General features: G+C 39.6%; 1 protein-coding gene across 2 annotated transcripts; it reads right to left on the bottom strand.

Moving 5' to 3' along the window:
* Positions 1-3,631: 3,631 nt before the first annotated feature.
* On the bottom strand, positions 3,632-8,616 carry arf3b (ADP-ribosylation factor 3b). Of its 2 annotated transcripts, none has more exons than XM_030728808.1 (5): positions 8,546-8,616; positions 6,740-6,979; positions 6,545-6,655; positions 6,320-6,444; positions 3,632-5,775 (listed from the first exon to the last, which is right to left on the bottom strand). In XM_030728808.1, exons 2-5 carry the CDS (start codon positions 6,885-6,887, stop codon positions 5,614-5,616), a joined length of 546 nt encoding a protein of 181 aa, XP_030584668.1. In that variant the 5' UTR covers positions 6,888-6,979; positions 8,546-8,616; the 3' UTR covers positions 3,632-5,613. The 2 variants fall into 2 exon arrangements, with proteins under 2 accessions (XP_030584668.1, XP_030584669.1); XM_030728809.1 differs by lacking the exon at positions 8,546-8,616 and adding an exon at positions 8,502-8,537.
* Between the last annotated feature and the right edge of the window lie 4,451 nt (positions 8,617-13,067).

Genomic DNA, 13,067 nt, shown 5'->3' with positions numbered 1-13,067 from the left:
CTCACAGAAGCAACTTGCTCAAGAAGAAAAGTTCAGAGAAACACAAAAAGGGTTTAACATCATAAATGGAATTTGTTTGCAAATCTGACACACTTGTCTCAGGTTGTTTTACAAAAGCAAAACCTCACAGAAAACTATTAAGGTCTAACAGCATGTTGGTGCTTCAGGGTAAAGCTGAGCGTAATGCAAGTGGACTTGATTTGTACTTGATGCATGATCCTTAGCCAGAACTTTTAAAGTCACAAGTATAAGCAGCCTGACCAGAATTAGTTTGGAAAGACAACTTTTTTTTTTTTTTATCAGTTTCACTGTTTTGCTATGTTCACTTCAAACCGTGAAAAAGCGGTTTAATGTAAAAACATCTGGTCTCAAAGTTCCCCTACACGGGAGTTTAAAAGCTGTTTTTAAAAGTGTTCTCCACTCCAGCACTAATAAGTTCAGCCCTTAAATAGATGTATTTTTCCATGTGTTGATTTTCGTCATTCTTTTCCTTTTAATAAGCTGCCAAATTCAAGGAAACTCAGCCTATTAAATGGTTTATTCCTCGAACATCTATGCCACTGCATTTATTTCCTCATTGTTTGGAGCCCTGCAGACCACACTGCTGCATGCATTCATGTGAAAAAGAAGGTTTCTCAGCACTCTGTGCTGTCCTGTGAAAAACTATTTAACGCCTTACTGCTTCCATAGGAATTAAGAGCAATCAGATTCACTTGATTAACTGATCATTAGCAAGTGTGGCCACCTTTTGTAAAAACAGGAGGTTTGGCAGCAAAGTCACCCCAAGGTCAGACCGTGCAGTGCTCAGAGAAACTACAAATAACTGAAGGGCTAAATTTCAGACTCTACAGGCCTCGATTAGCATGTTAAATATTAAAGTTCATGATAACACAGTTGGAAAAAGACTGAACAAGTATAATTTGTTTGGAAGGATTTCCAGGAGAAAGCCTCTTCTGTCTAAAAAGAACATGGCAGCACAGCTTAGGTTTAGAAAGCTGCATTTGAACAATCAGGAAATAATAATAAAAACAAAACAAACAATAATCTGGTCCATGCCAGGTTCTAAAGTTATTTAGATACAATCTCAAATAAACAAGTAAACATGACATATTACACTGCCTCATAATTTAACAAAAAGCCAAAATACAGAAACATTCCTGTGAAAAATTTAGTACAAACTCACTGCTAGGAATTAAGAGTAGCAGGTAGGTGCTGATAATCAAATACACTTGATTAACTGAAGAAAGATCAGCAAATGTTTTAGCAGTTTGCTGGTTTGGAACATTCAAGCTTTTGTTAATACAAAGCCAAGGAGTAAAGACATCAGCAATGATCTTGAAGAAGCAACTGTTGCTGCTGATCAAACTGGGAAGAATTATAAGGCATTTCCAGATAATTTAAAGTCCGTCATTCTGCAGTGAGAAAGATTATTCACAAGTGGAAAAAAATCCAGGACAGATGCCAATCTTCCCAGGAGTGTCCCAACAAATTCACCCCAAGGTCATGACAGTGTTCATGACAGTACAATTAGAAAAACACTGAACAGGTACGGCTTGTTTGGAAGGGTTGGCAGGAGAAAGCCTCTTCTCTCTAATAAGAACATGTCAGCATGGTGTAGGTTTACAAAGCTGCATCTGATCAAACCACAAGATTTCGGGAGCAAATACCTTTGGAGTGAAGATATTTGGCCATGTTTGGGAAAATCAAACACGGCATATCAGTACAAACACCTCGTAACAACTGTAAAGCACGGTGGCAGAGAGGTGATGATTTGGGATTGTTTTACAGCCACAGGACCTGGGCACCTTGCAGTCACTGTGTTGACCATGAACTCCTCTGCGCACCAAAGTATTGTAGAGTCAAATGTGAGGCCGTCTGTCCGACAGCTCAATCATGCAGCAGGACAATGATCCCAAGCACAGCAGCAAATCTACAACAGAACATCTGGAAAGAAAACAACTGTGCATAAATAAATGTCTGCAAACTTCAATGAACTGAAGCAACATTTTAAAGAAGAGTGGTCCAAAATTCCTCCACAATATTGTGACAGACTGATAAAATCATACAGAAAACAATTACTTCAAGTTAATGCTGCTAAAAGTGGTTCTATAAGCAACTGAATCATGGGGTGTACTTAGCTTTTTACAGGCCTGCATGCAGTCCTGTGGAAATGTAGTTTTTCACATGACTATATTTTTTTTCATTTTGTTGTTGATTTAGGAATTATTTCACATTTTTTTATGATATATGAGCTACACACAGACATTGCCTCATGTTGCACCTTTCAAACTGAAGTTGCAAAGTGCTTCACAAGACAAGCCACAGTGATGAAAAGGATAGTAATAAAACAACTGAGAAAAATTGAAAAGTTACCCAGCGTTAGGAGAAAACTAGCATCACAAGGTGATTAAAAAATAGATTAAAAATTTTGAAACAAATAAATTAAAAGCAAAGTAGCTTAAAATAATCACTGAGATGAGGAAACAAAATAGGAGACAACACAAAAGTAGCTCAAACTGGAAATATTGAGAAAGCCCGCTTATAAAAATATCTTTTGCTGAATTCACTGTTGTGACAAACATATTTGCTTTTCCAAGACGAGCTCCATAAGTTCTCTATAGGCTTCTCTTATTAGTGTTTTTTTCTTTCATTTATTTATTCATTCATGTAATATAGCAATGTTAAAGTTGACAGGCAGGGAGGGGTAGAAGCGGTAAAGAGAGAAAAAACAAAGGAAAAAGAGAGAGAAAAGAGGAGAAAAGATCAAAGAAAAAAAGGACAGAGCACAAGTAGAAAAACACAATGGGTCACCAACTGCTGCACCTGCAAAAAAAAACACATACAAAAAACAAACAGCATACACAAGCCAACATACAATCTTGCCGGGGTTTTTTTTGTGTGTGTGTGATGGCTCAAAGATGTGTATATGGAGTTGGAATAGTCTGACTGAGAGGAAATAAAAACATGTATAACCATCTCTAGATTTCTTTTGGATAAAATTGAACTGACCTTGCTGAGTTACCACAGCTGCACTAATCCAATCAGCTGCTGTATGTTGTATAGCAAGGGTCCCTCAGAGGACAGTAAACTATACATTTTCTAATGAAGATGCTTCATGCTTTTGAACCTCGTTGACTGAATAGATATTGAGGAACAGTGTCCTCTCCTGGTTGGAGCTTGTCACAGCAAGACATTTGTCACGTGAATGCAGAGGCAGGTGTAACAGAAGGAGAAGAGGTAGTAAAGGTGGAAAAGATTAAATAACGGGTCAAAACTCCAAAGCAATGGACAGTGCACAAGAGAGGTGAAGAAGACAACGCAGGCAAGTTGTACCGGGTGGAGACAAGAGTCAGGGCTGATTTGGCACAGAAGAGTAGCAGCAAGAGAGAAAGGGAAGGTTCACAAGATGATAGTGAGGAGCTACCAGGCAGGAAGAAAAGAGTTAGACCAGAAAGCAAATTCATGGCGGTAGTGAAGGAGAACATGCAGAAGGTCAGAGTGACAGAAGAAGATTCTAGGGATGGAGCGAAATGGAGGCAGATGATCCACAATAGAAGCAGCCAAAAGAAGAAGAAAATGTAAATATATGAACCGATCAGTAAGACTCACATCCAGCTGATGAGACAGGTCATTCAGAAAATGGGTTTATTCGTAATACAGCAGGATTTTGGTTTCTTACATCACATACAGATGTCTCCATGCATTCAGCATTGAAACATGGTCTTCAACATTTTTTAAAATCTACTTGTGTAACTATAACGGTACAGAATGAATCATCAGAAGTATTTTTCTTTTTTTTTTCTCCGCACTGATTGTTTCACAGACACAGTCTACATCAAAGTTTCTTTAAACCCCAAGAGAACCAAAGAAGTCTACCACCAAATATGAATCAAGTATACTGGCAAAACCAAAGAAGACGTTTTACGACGAAACCTTTGCCTTATTGTAGTGAGCTGTGGTGCGAAACCTGCCATTAGAGGGCATAAAGGAATAAATCATTCTTTACTGATAAATATGAAACCAAACTCAGTGAGAGGAAATCAATCTGGAATATAAGGCCACAAAAAAACCAAACGATCGAACTCATGGTTACAACAGGTGCTGAATATGAGAGATGCGCTGATAAGTTAGTAGAGTGGATGCACAGTGTGTTGCACTGTTACTGGTGTATGAGTGGTAGCAGTACCCATGTATGGCACAAAGAAATATTTTATTGACAGAAGTCTGTGGATTCTGCTGGTATCAGCGGCAACGCCGCAATCCGTCTGCTGTTCAGAAAATAGGTCATGGATGAATTTCTGCAAACTACAACATCGACATATTGATCTGGTTACCCTGCTTTGTTTTGCATGAATTATGCAGATACATCACTGAAATGACAGCATGTCGGATAAACATCATTACAGCCATTTATAGATTCATTAACAATATTCACATTCAGTACTACAGAGTTATCAGTTACAGCATCATCTCCCCAGTATGCAAGTTTGAGACAAACAAACAAAAAAATAAAACCACACAAGCGAGAGCAACCTGATGCTGTTTGAGTACTCGTATGGACAAGCAGCAGCTGTACAGGCCATCTGTGACGGGTTTATGTGCTATATGCTGTTATCACATCTTAAAAGACCATAAAGCTGACTAGTTGCTTTTTCTTTAGCAAATGTTGCCACGAAATGTATGAAAGTGGTGGTTTCAGTTAGTTTCTGCATCTTACTGTAAATAGCACGAGAACACGATGAGGGCAGAAAATCTACAAACAACAGCTAAGCAGTTCTCAGGATGGAGAAGTATGCAACAGTGTCAGCAGGAGGCATGCAGGTCAGGCAACTAAGAAAATGTTGTGCGTTTTAAAATATTTAAAAAGGGCATCTTCGACGCTTCGGGTTGCCACACAGGGAGTAGAAACACAGCACAGATATCAAAAGACGTCAGAGAGCTTCTCAGGATAATACTGTCTAGGCCGCTTGCACAAATCCACAGAGTTACGTGTGCGCCCACACACAAAGCAGACGCTAAAGTGGAGTATCAAAGGGCCCCGGCATTGCTCGCAAGTTAAAAGGGAGAGCAAAGCATTCAAATGAATTATTGTGACATGAATCTGCCAGCTGTGAGCATTCTCAAACACGGCTCTGCAACCCCGCAGGAAAAAACAAGAAAAAAAACAGGACATGAAACAGTTATTTTCATGGACAACCAACAATGGGAAAACATACATCAACAAAGTCATATCTGACTGACTGCTGCAGTCCCACGTGACTCAGCACAGCACCTAGAGACTAACATACAGTACATTATATACCTAAAAACGAGAGGTGGACAAGAGGTGGACGGAGGAAAAGCAAGTGCCTGCTGTGATTGCTTATTGTTAGTGTGCATATGCGTGTGTGTGCTTGTGAGTGAGTGGTTAGATACGAACATGAGAATGTGTTTATAATAACCGCAAAAAACTAGAAGGACCAGACCAAAAATGTAAATCTCCTCCCTGCCCCCAAGACCCAGAATCTTTTATCAATCAAAACTCTCTGTATCCAACCCGGACCCTCATCCCTAAAAAGAAATTAAAAAGTAGGTATGGGTGCGGTCGCTGGCTGCTTTCTTTCAGTTTTCTTCTTACTTCTTGTTCTTGAGTTGATTGGCCAGCCAATCGAGGCCCTCGTAGAGGCCGTCGCCGCTGGTGGCGCAGGTGGCCTGGATGTACCAGTTGCGATGACGCAGAGAGTGCAAGCCCAGCTTGTCTGTGATCTCAGCAGCATTCATGGCATTTGGTAAATCCTGTCAAAGAGCCAAGAGGTCAGCATCTTTGTGTGAATGAATTTACTGGTGGGATGTTTTCACAGGGGTATTAGGGAGTAGTTTTCTTATTCTTATTTATGCTTTGGAACCTTCTTATTCTTTACAGGGGCAGGTAAATTTATGAGGAAATAAGATTTTTTGATAAGGAAGCAAAAAAAAAAAGCATTTCAACAAGTTATTTAACATAGCAAGTTAGAAAAAAGTTTTATAGCACCCATTGTGATATGACACATTACATTAATTAAAGTCTACTGCACTGACCTCACTAATGTGACTAGTAACAGCTCTGTTTACCCATTATTTCATGTCACAATGGCTGGTCTATTGCCTTTTATTACCTGGGTAATCATTACAACTGACACTATAAATTAATGCTATTGAATTTACACAACGGATTTAAAATGACACAGATAAGGAAGCTGGTATTTTGGGGTTCATCCTCTGCTACAAGCCTGTAGCAAAGGATGAGCTGATTCATGGGCACTGTGCGTATAAATATACAGAATATTAAAAGGTCTCTTGCCTGTTTATTAGCAAACACGAGGAGCACCGCATCTCTCAGCTCGTCCTCAGCCAGCATTCTCATCAGCTCCTCTCGTGCTTCGTTCACACGCTCTCTGTCATTACTGTCCACCACAAAGATTAAACCTGCAACAGCAAGAATAAGAAGCCAAATAAACTGTTTGCAAGAGAAGAAGAGAAATGTGAGCACTTACGTCACTGTTACCCTCTGATTAGCTCTGCTCACCCTGTGTGTTTTGAAAGTAGTGTCTCCAGAGGGGACGGATCTTGTCCTGCCCACCCACGTCCCACACAGTGAAGCTGATGTTCTTGTACTCCACCGTCTCCACGTTGAACCCTGAAATAAGGGAAGAGGTCACACAGCGCGAAGCAAAACATATCCATAGCTGACTCGCGTGAATAGAAAGCTGCTTCCACATACCGATTGTTGGGATTGTGGTGACTATTTCCCCCAGTTTGAGCTTATAGAGGATTGTTGTTTTTCCAGCAGCATCAAGCCCCACCATCAAGATCCTCATCTCTTTCTTCCCTATGAGGCTCTTCAGCAAATTCCCAAAAATGTTCCCCATGATTCAGACGAGGTTCTTAAATGTCAATTTAAGTGCTGGAGGCCTGTCTGTGAAGTGTGAGTCGTCCAGCAGGGATTGATTATTTAGGAGGGCTGAAAAGAAACAGACATTGAGAAGCAATCATGTTGATCTTAATTATTAACATGCTGGAATAAGACAGAATAATTAATAAGCCAGACTGTCGAGTCTGTAAAATTACAATGAAAATGCTCCATCTCCTCCTCTCATCTCTCAAGCACTAAAATTACAAAATCAAGCCAAAGAAATCTCACTTCTACAAGCACACAGCAAGACAGGTGCAGAGCTGTGTTACTCGCCCACAGTCATTATCACAGAGCGGGTGATGGAGATGCCATGACTCCAGGCTTCAGCGCAATCTGTTCAGACCCTTACTGATGATTTTTTTTTTCTCTTTTTCCCTCTTTCAAATGTTAGCCTGTAACAACGCCAAGCCCTTAAAGCACATGAAAAATGTCCTATATAACAGAGCCTGGCTCAAACACATCTATAACAAAGCCACCTGGTCTTAAACAGAGACAAAAGATGAATTTTTCCTCTCTAGATTACTTTTACATCGAGTCATATCAAGCACAAATAAAAACATGCCTTAGGCAGCTTTAAAATCTGCACAGCATGGAGGAGAAAGAAGAGATAACCTCAGGGAAAGCAACAAGAGGAGGGACACTTCTTTCAGGGAAGACAGAGCAGGTAGAAATAGAAGTAACAAAATTATATCACCACATTATAAGTGCTGTGTATGACCACTCAGGGGGCAAAAATATCTTTTAAGAATTCAACACTAATTTTTTTCTCTAAGGGTCCAAAATATACTCTGCACACTTCACCCATGTTTTCAAGTGAGATGCTTTTGTCACACAACCCAAAGACAAGCAATGAACTATCCTGTACACTGAAACATTAAGTATGTGTTATCTTTAATGTGGAAAAGAGCTGGCCAATGCCTAGCTTTTAATATATGATGTAAATGCATTGATTAAATTGTCCTGTGATGGCAGTTATTGAGTAAAGAGAGCAAAGAAGCTCAGTAAGGTGAAATATAGGACTAAAAAATATAAATAAATAAGGACTTTCTGCAGCCCTGTCCATGGTGCTGAAGAGGATCAACGCACTACCGCTGTTTCTGACCCCAGCTCCTCACCTCATCCAGCTACCGCAGGTTCAAACACGGCCTATTTAGTTAAATGGTGATCTTAGGTGGGCGCAGGGCCGCGATGTGCCGGTCTGATAGCATTCATTCAGCTGCCAGTGACTCAGGTTAGCCCGGGATGCTACGTTAGGTAACGTTTACTCCAGCCTCACATAAAATCTCTCGCCTTTCCAAGCTAAATTTCAGCGCCCATTTCCCTCTTATCGGATCTATAAAACTTCATTTATCACTGTAGTTTGCTTCAATCGCAGAATCGATTAGACGTGACGGTAGCTAGCGTCCCGATCCGCCCCATTCATCCAACCGTCCGCTCATCACCTCAGCGGGTATCCTGCCGCTAGCGAGCCGCCCGCCGGACACTCAGTCCGTCTAACATCGAGCCTAACGCAGCCACCACCGGACAGACATCTGTCCCCACAATCGTTTCATCACCTGCCGGGACCTACGTGAATTCTGCCGCGTTGATGGTGGAACCAGTACCCTCACTTACCTTAGCTGAGCAGTCCTCTACTATCAACGTCTCACGATATTTTCCGGGAGACACAACTCAGTAGTAGGCGAGATCTCGCGAGAGCAGGTGTCAAACCCAAACCAAAATTTTATTAAAAGAAAAAACTGAAAAGAAAGAAAACTAGGTTGTGTGCAAGATTATTACACTTAATTAAAATGAAACAAAAACAAAACAAAGCAAAAATACAGAAGGAAAAAAGCTGTGAAAATTTCAGTGAGCAATTTCGTTAACTGAAATAAAAATAGAAACTAGACCTTTGAAACACAAAAAACGGAAACTAACTGAAACGATGCTGAGTAGGCTCCTTAACACTAACAAAAAATTAAAAAAAAAATATTTATAGGGAAGCGGTCCTTGATTTGAGTTTTTTTTAATTTTGGCAAAAATGTTATCAAAACCTTCCTGCTGAGGCTTTTTTAAATTTAAGAAGTGCTGTAATGGTTTATCTTGCCCAAACTTATCTATCCTAAACTACTGAAATCTTGCCCCTGACACACTGCCTAATAATTAAAAAGACTGAAAATAACACTAAAACTAATAAAAACTGAGCTAAAAGCAACAAGGAAAGATGAAAGGAAGTGAGGAGTGTAAATAAAACAGGAATCTTCCCTACACATGGTCTTCTTGCTCAGATGATTGAACTTATTTTAATTTGATTTAGATTAGATTTTCCACAAAATTTAACTCATACTTTGCTGAGTTGGTTAGATGAGACCATTACCATTTACTTCATTTACAGCTTTCTACCCACAACCTGAACAGAGGCCACATTTTAGCCAAACACCTGTACAGGTATGCCAGGCCTTTAAATCTGTAAACAATATATTAAATCTTTAAAATCTTTATAAGTTATGTAACAAAACCTGAAACTTGATTGAGACACACAAACTCAAACACTGGCCCTACATTGCACACCACAAAAAAGCAACCAGGGCCAGATCACCTGGCTGCTCCACATGCAAGAAAGTGCAAGAGTCAGGGTCTTTATTAGGTACAAAACTTCTGCCATGTCACAGCAGGAAAACTGCACTGACACTAACAGCAGTTAAAATCAGCTCAGATTTAGCAGTTCCAGGGTCTTGGTGTGGTTTCTGTTGGCTCACTGGGTAAATTAATGGAAAGGAGGCTTTGTCAGTACTTTTCATGTTATCACTAGTGTCATGCAGGCCTATCAGCTGCCCAGTTTCTCACACACCCCACCACAGTGTGTTGTAACGCATGGGAATTTCTAAACATTTCCCAGATGCCACAAAACCCACTAGTGCCCCAGCTCCTGGCTTTAAAGTGGTTTGCTGTGCATCACTTAGTTTGTGGGGATCTGATTAAACATAAATGCATTCAGGGATCTGAACTACAGAGGCGTAATCTTAACTGAAATAACAAACCTTTTTTAATTGAGTTAAATTGTCACCTCAGCTGCTCTGTAAGATTGGGAATCAAGATTAAGTAGATGTCCTATTCTTACTATTTAAGCTTATGCTGGCTTTGCAAATTATAACATAAAAACAAATCAGTTGCATAACAGTGAAATACAGTATAGACTGAAGAGTAAAAAACAAACTAAGAATAACCCATAGTTCTGAGATTAATCAACAGACCTGCTGGTGAAGACACCATGATGATTTAGAAATCTGGAGGAGATCAGTGAGATATGTACAGGGAGCCAATGTGGTGGAATCAGCAGACCTGTGACATGTTCAGCTGACTTTGGGTGTGCAGATTTCTGGACAAGCTGAAGTTGATAAACAAGTTTGGATGAACAAGCCCAATAAATTTATGGACCTCCATTGCTGCTGTCTCTTCATGTGATCCCAGACTAAGTCCATGATGCCGGGATCAGGTGGAGGTCAGACTTCTTTCACGAAGACAGCTTTTTAAGACAAGTTGTGTGTTGGGGTCATTGTGATACTGTTGAATGAATTTGTGACCAATCAGACCCCTTGCTGATGGTGCTACACAAAGCATAAGACTGGTATTGATTATGACATTGCATTTATCAAGAGAATCTGAAATGTCAATAATCCAGTGCATTACACTGTGATGTACAATAAAAAATGGCAATGTAATGTAGCAGATGCACTTTTTTTAATCAAAAGTCGATGTAAAGCATTTGTAGGACAGGTTCACACAATACTGATGTAACTGTAAATGAAATAAATTTAAGTCCCACTGTGCCTGACACAGCGTTACACAAAACTTCTGTTATGTGCAAAGATATTTGGTTTTCAGGAAATGGCTGAGATGGTTTTTCAGCACTTAGTAACACTTATGCAATACTTCCCTGCACAGATGGGGAACAAAGTAAAGCATTTGTTGCGTAACAGTAATGTGACAAATGATCATTCTGAACTGCATAAATGAGAGAAGTTTTGTGTATCAACCTAATTATGTAGATACAGTATGTACTGTACTATGACTCATAATGACAGATCATGCGGCATGTCTTCACCATCACCCTTCTCTGCAGTGTTGTTTACAGCCAAATCACTAGATAAAAAAAGAGCTAGTAAAACTGCATGCTTGTAAAACAAGTAGTTTTTACAAGATCTGAGGAAAGTATTCTTTAGATTTAGGTTGCACACAAATCATCTGTTTTTATTTAAGTGGTTTCAGAAAACAATTTTAATTATGCGCTTATTTTAAAATAGAGCTACAGCTTCCCTTTACATTTTTCCTTTAAATCTTGATGGTTTGTATGATAGAAACATTTGCTTTGAAGTGTATAGTGTATATGCCTCTAAGTATTCAAAGTTACTATAACAACGTGGAAGCAACTGTGAGTGACAGCAACTCAGCCACAAAGTGGTAGGCCCCATAAAAGCAGGGTCAGAAGATGCTGAGTTGCATAGTACGAAGAGCTCATCAACTTTCTGCAGAATTAATTGCTACAGACCTCCAAACTTCATGTGGCCTTCAGATTAGCTCAAGAACAGTGCATAGAGAGCTTCATGGAATTGATTTTTTTTGCTGAGCAATTGCATTGAAGCCTTACATCACCAAGCACAATGCAAAGCATCGGATGCAGTGGTGTAAAGCATGCCGCCACTGGACTCTAGCGCAGTGGAGACATGTTCTCTGGAGTGACAAATCCTGCTTCTCCCTCTGGTCATCCGATGGATGAGTCTGGGTTTGATGGAGGGGGATTATGGTGTGCAGTTGTTTGTCAGGAGTTGGACTCAGCCCCTTAGTTCCAGTGAAAGAAATTCTTAATGCTTCAACATACCAAGACAATTTCATGCTCCCAACTTTGTGGAAACAGTTTGAGGATGGCCCCTTCCTGTTCCAACATGTGCTCCAGTGTACAAAGCAAGGTCCATAAAGACATGTGGAAGAACTTGACTGGCCTGCACAGACCTCAACCTTATAGAACACCTTTGGGATGAATTAGAGCAGAGACTGAGAGCCAGGCCTTCTCATCCAACATCAATGTCTGACCTGGTCAAAAATTCCCATAAACACATTCCTAAACCTTGTGGAAAGCCTTCCCAGAACAGTTGAAGCTGTTATAGCTGCAAAGGGTGGGCCAATATCGTATTACCCCCTATGGAGTAAGAATGGGATGTCATTAACTTGTCATCAAGTTCATATGTGTGTGAAGGCAGACAAGCAAATACTTTTGGCAGTATACTGTACGATGATTATTGTCTCTGGATACAAAGACTACTTATACCAATTCATATTTTCTTTCTGTTAAAGGTGTTCACAGCACAATGCAACATTTTTGCATGAAGATTATATAAATTATTTGGATTACTGAAAACAAATGGATGACTAAAATTTTCAAGAAACTATAACATGCACACAACTTAGCCACAAACTGCTGTTAAATGTGATGGAAATTTTTCTTGGATTGTTGATGAATTATGTAATTCATCTTTATGTAAACTGTCTGTTACCTCAGTTTGCCACATGTATTGATAATCAATTTATTATCACTGGTCTGTTGTGATAATGTAACACAGCCCCGAGGATTTCTTTCTGACAGGAGAGTGATTCCGTTTACAAAATGATAAAGAAATTCTTCTGTAGTAAATGAAAGAAATCTGTTAGCGTGACTCTTTGGGCCTAAACTGTAATAAATAAATGTCTAAGAATTACAGGAGAAGTTCTGGTTTTTGATAATTCAGAGAAAATACCCTATTTTTTTTTTTTTTTTTTAACTGTGGACCCACTGCAAAAAAACAAACAAAAAACATTAATTTCTACAGTAGATTGTCAAAAACAGGAACTTTGCTGTCATTTAATTGTTTACTTTGGTGTCATTTGAATGGCCATGGGGAAGGTCTTTTTCAGAAAGAAAAGTTAAAACAGTTAAAACTCCAATATTTAAGCCTTCCTTCACATTTTGCAAAAATGTCCAGTGGGCCGGATGGTGTTTGTTGGACTGACTCTGGCCCCCGGTCCTTATATTTGAAACCCCTGCCTTAAGGAATACATAGTAAGTACGGCGCTTCTGTAAAGAGGTGCTACATGAAAGTCTTGTTTGTTTGTTTATTTATTG

The sequence above is a fragment of the Archocentrus centrarchus genome, chromosome 5 (genome assembly GCF_007364275.1).
Source record: "Archocentrus centrarchus isolate MPI-CPG fArcCen1 chromosome 5, fArcCen1, whole genome shotgun sequence".
Taxonomy (NCBI): Eukaryota; Metazoa; Chordata; class Actinopteri; order Cichliformes; family Cichlidae; genus Archocentrus; species Archocentrus centrarchus.
The sequence above is the reverse complement of the archived record's forward strand: the minus strand, read 5'-3'. Positions and strand labels throughout refer to the sequence as shown.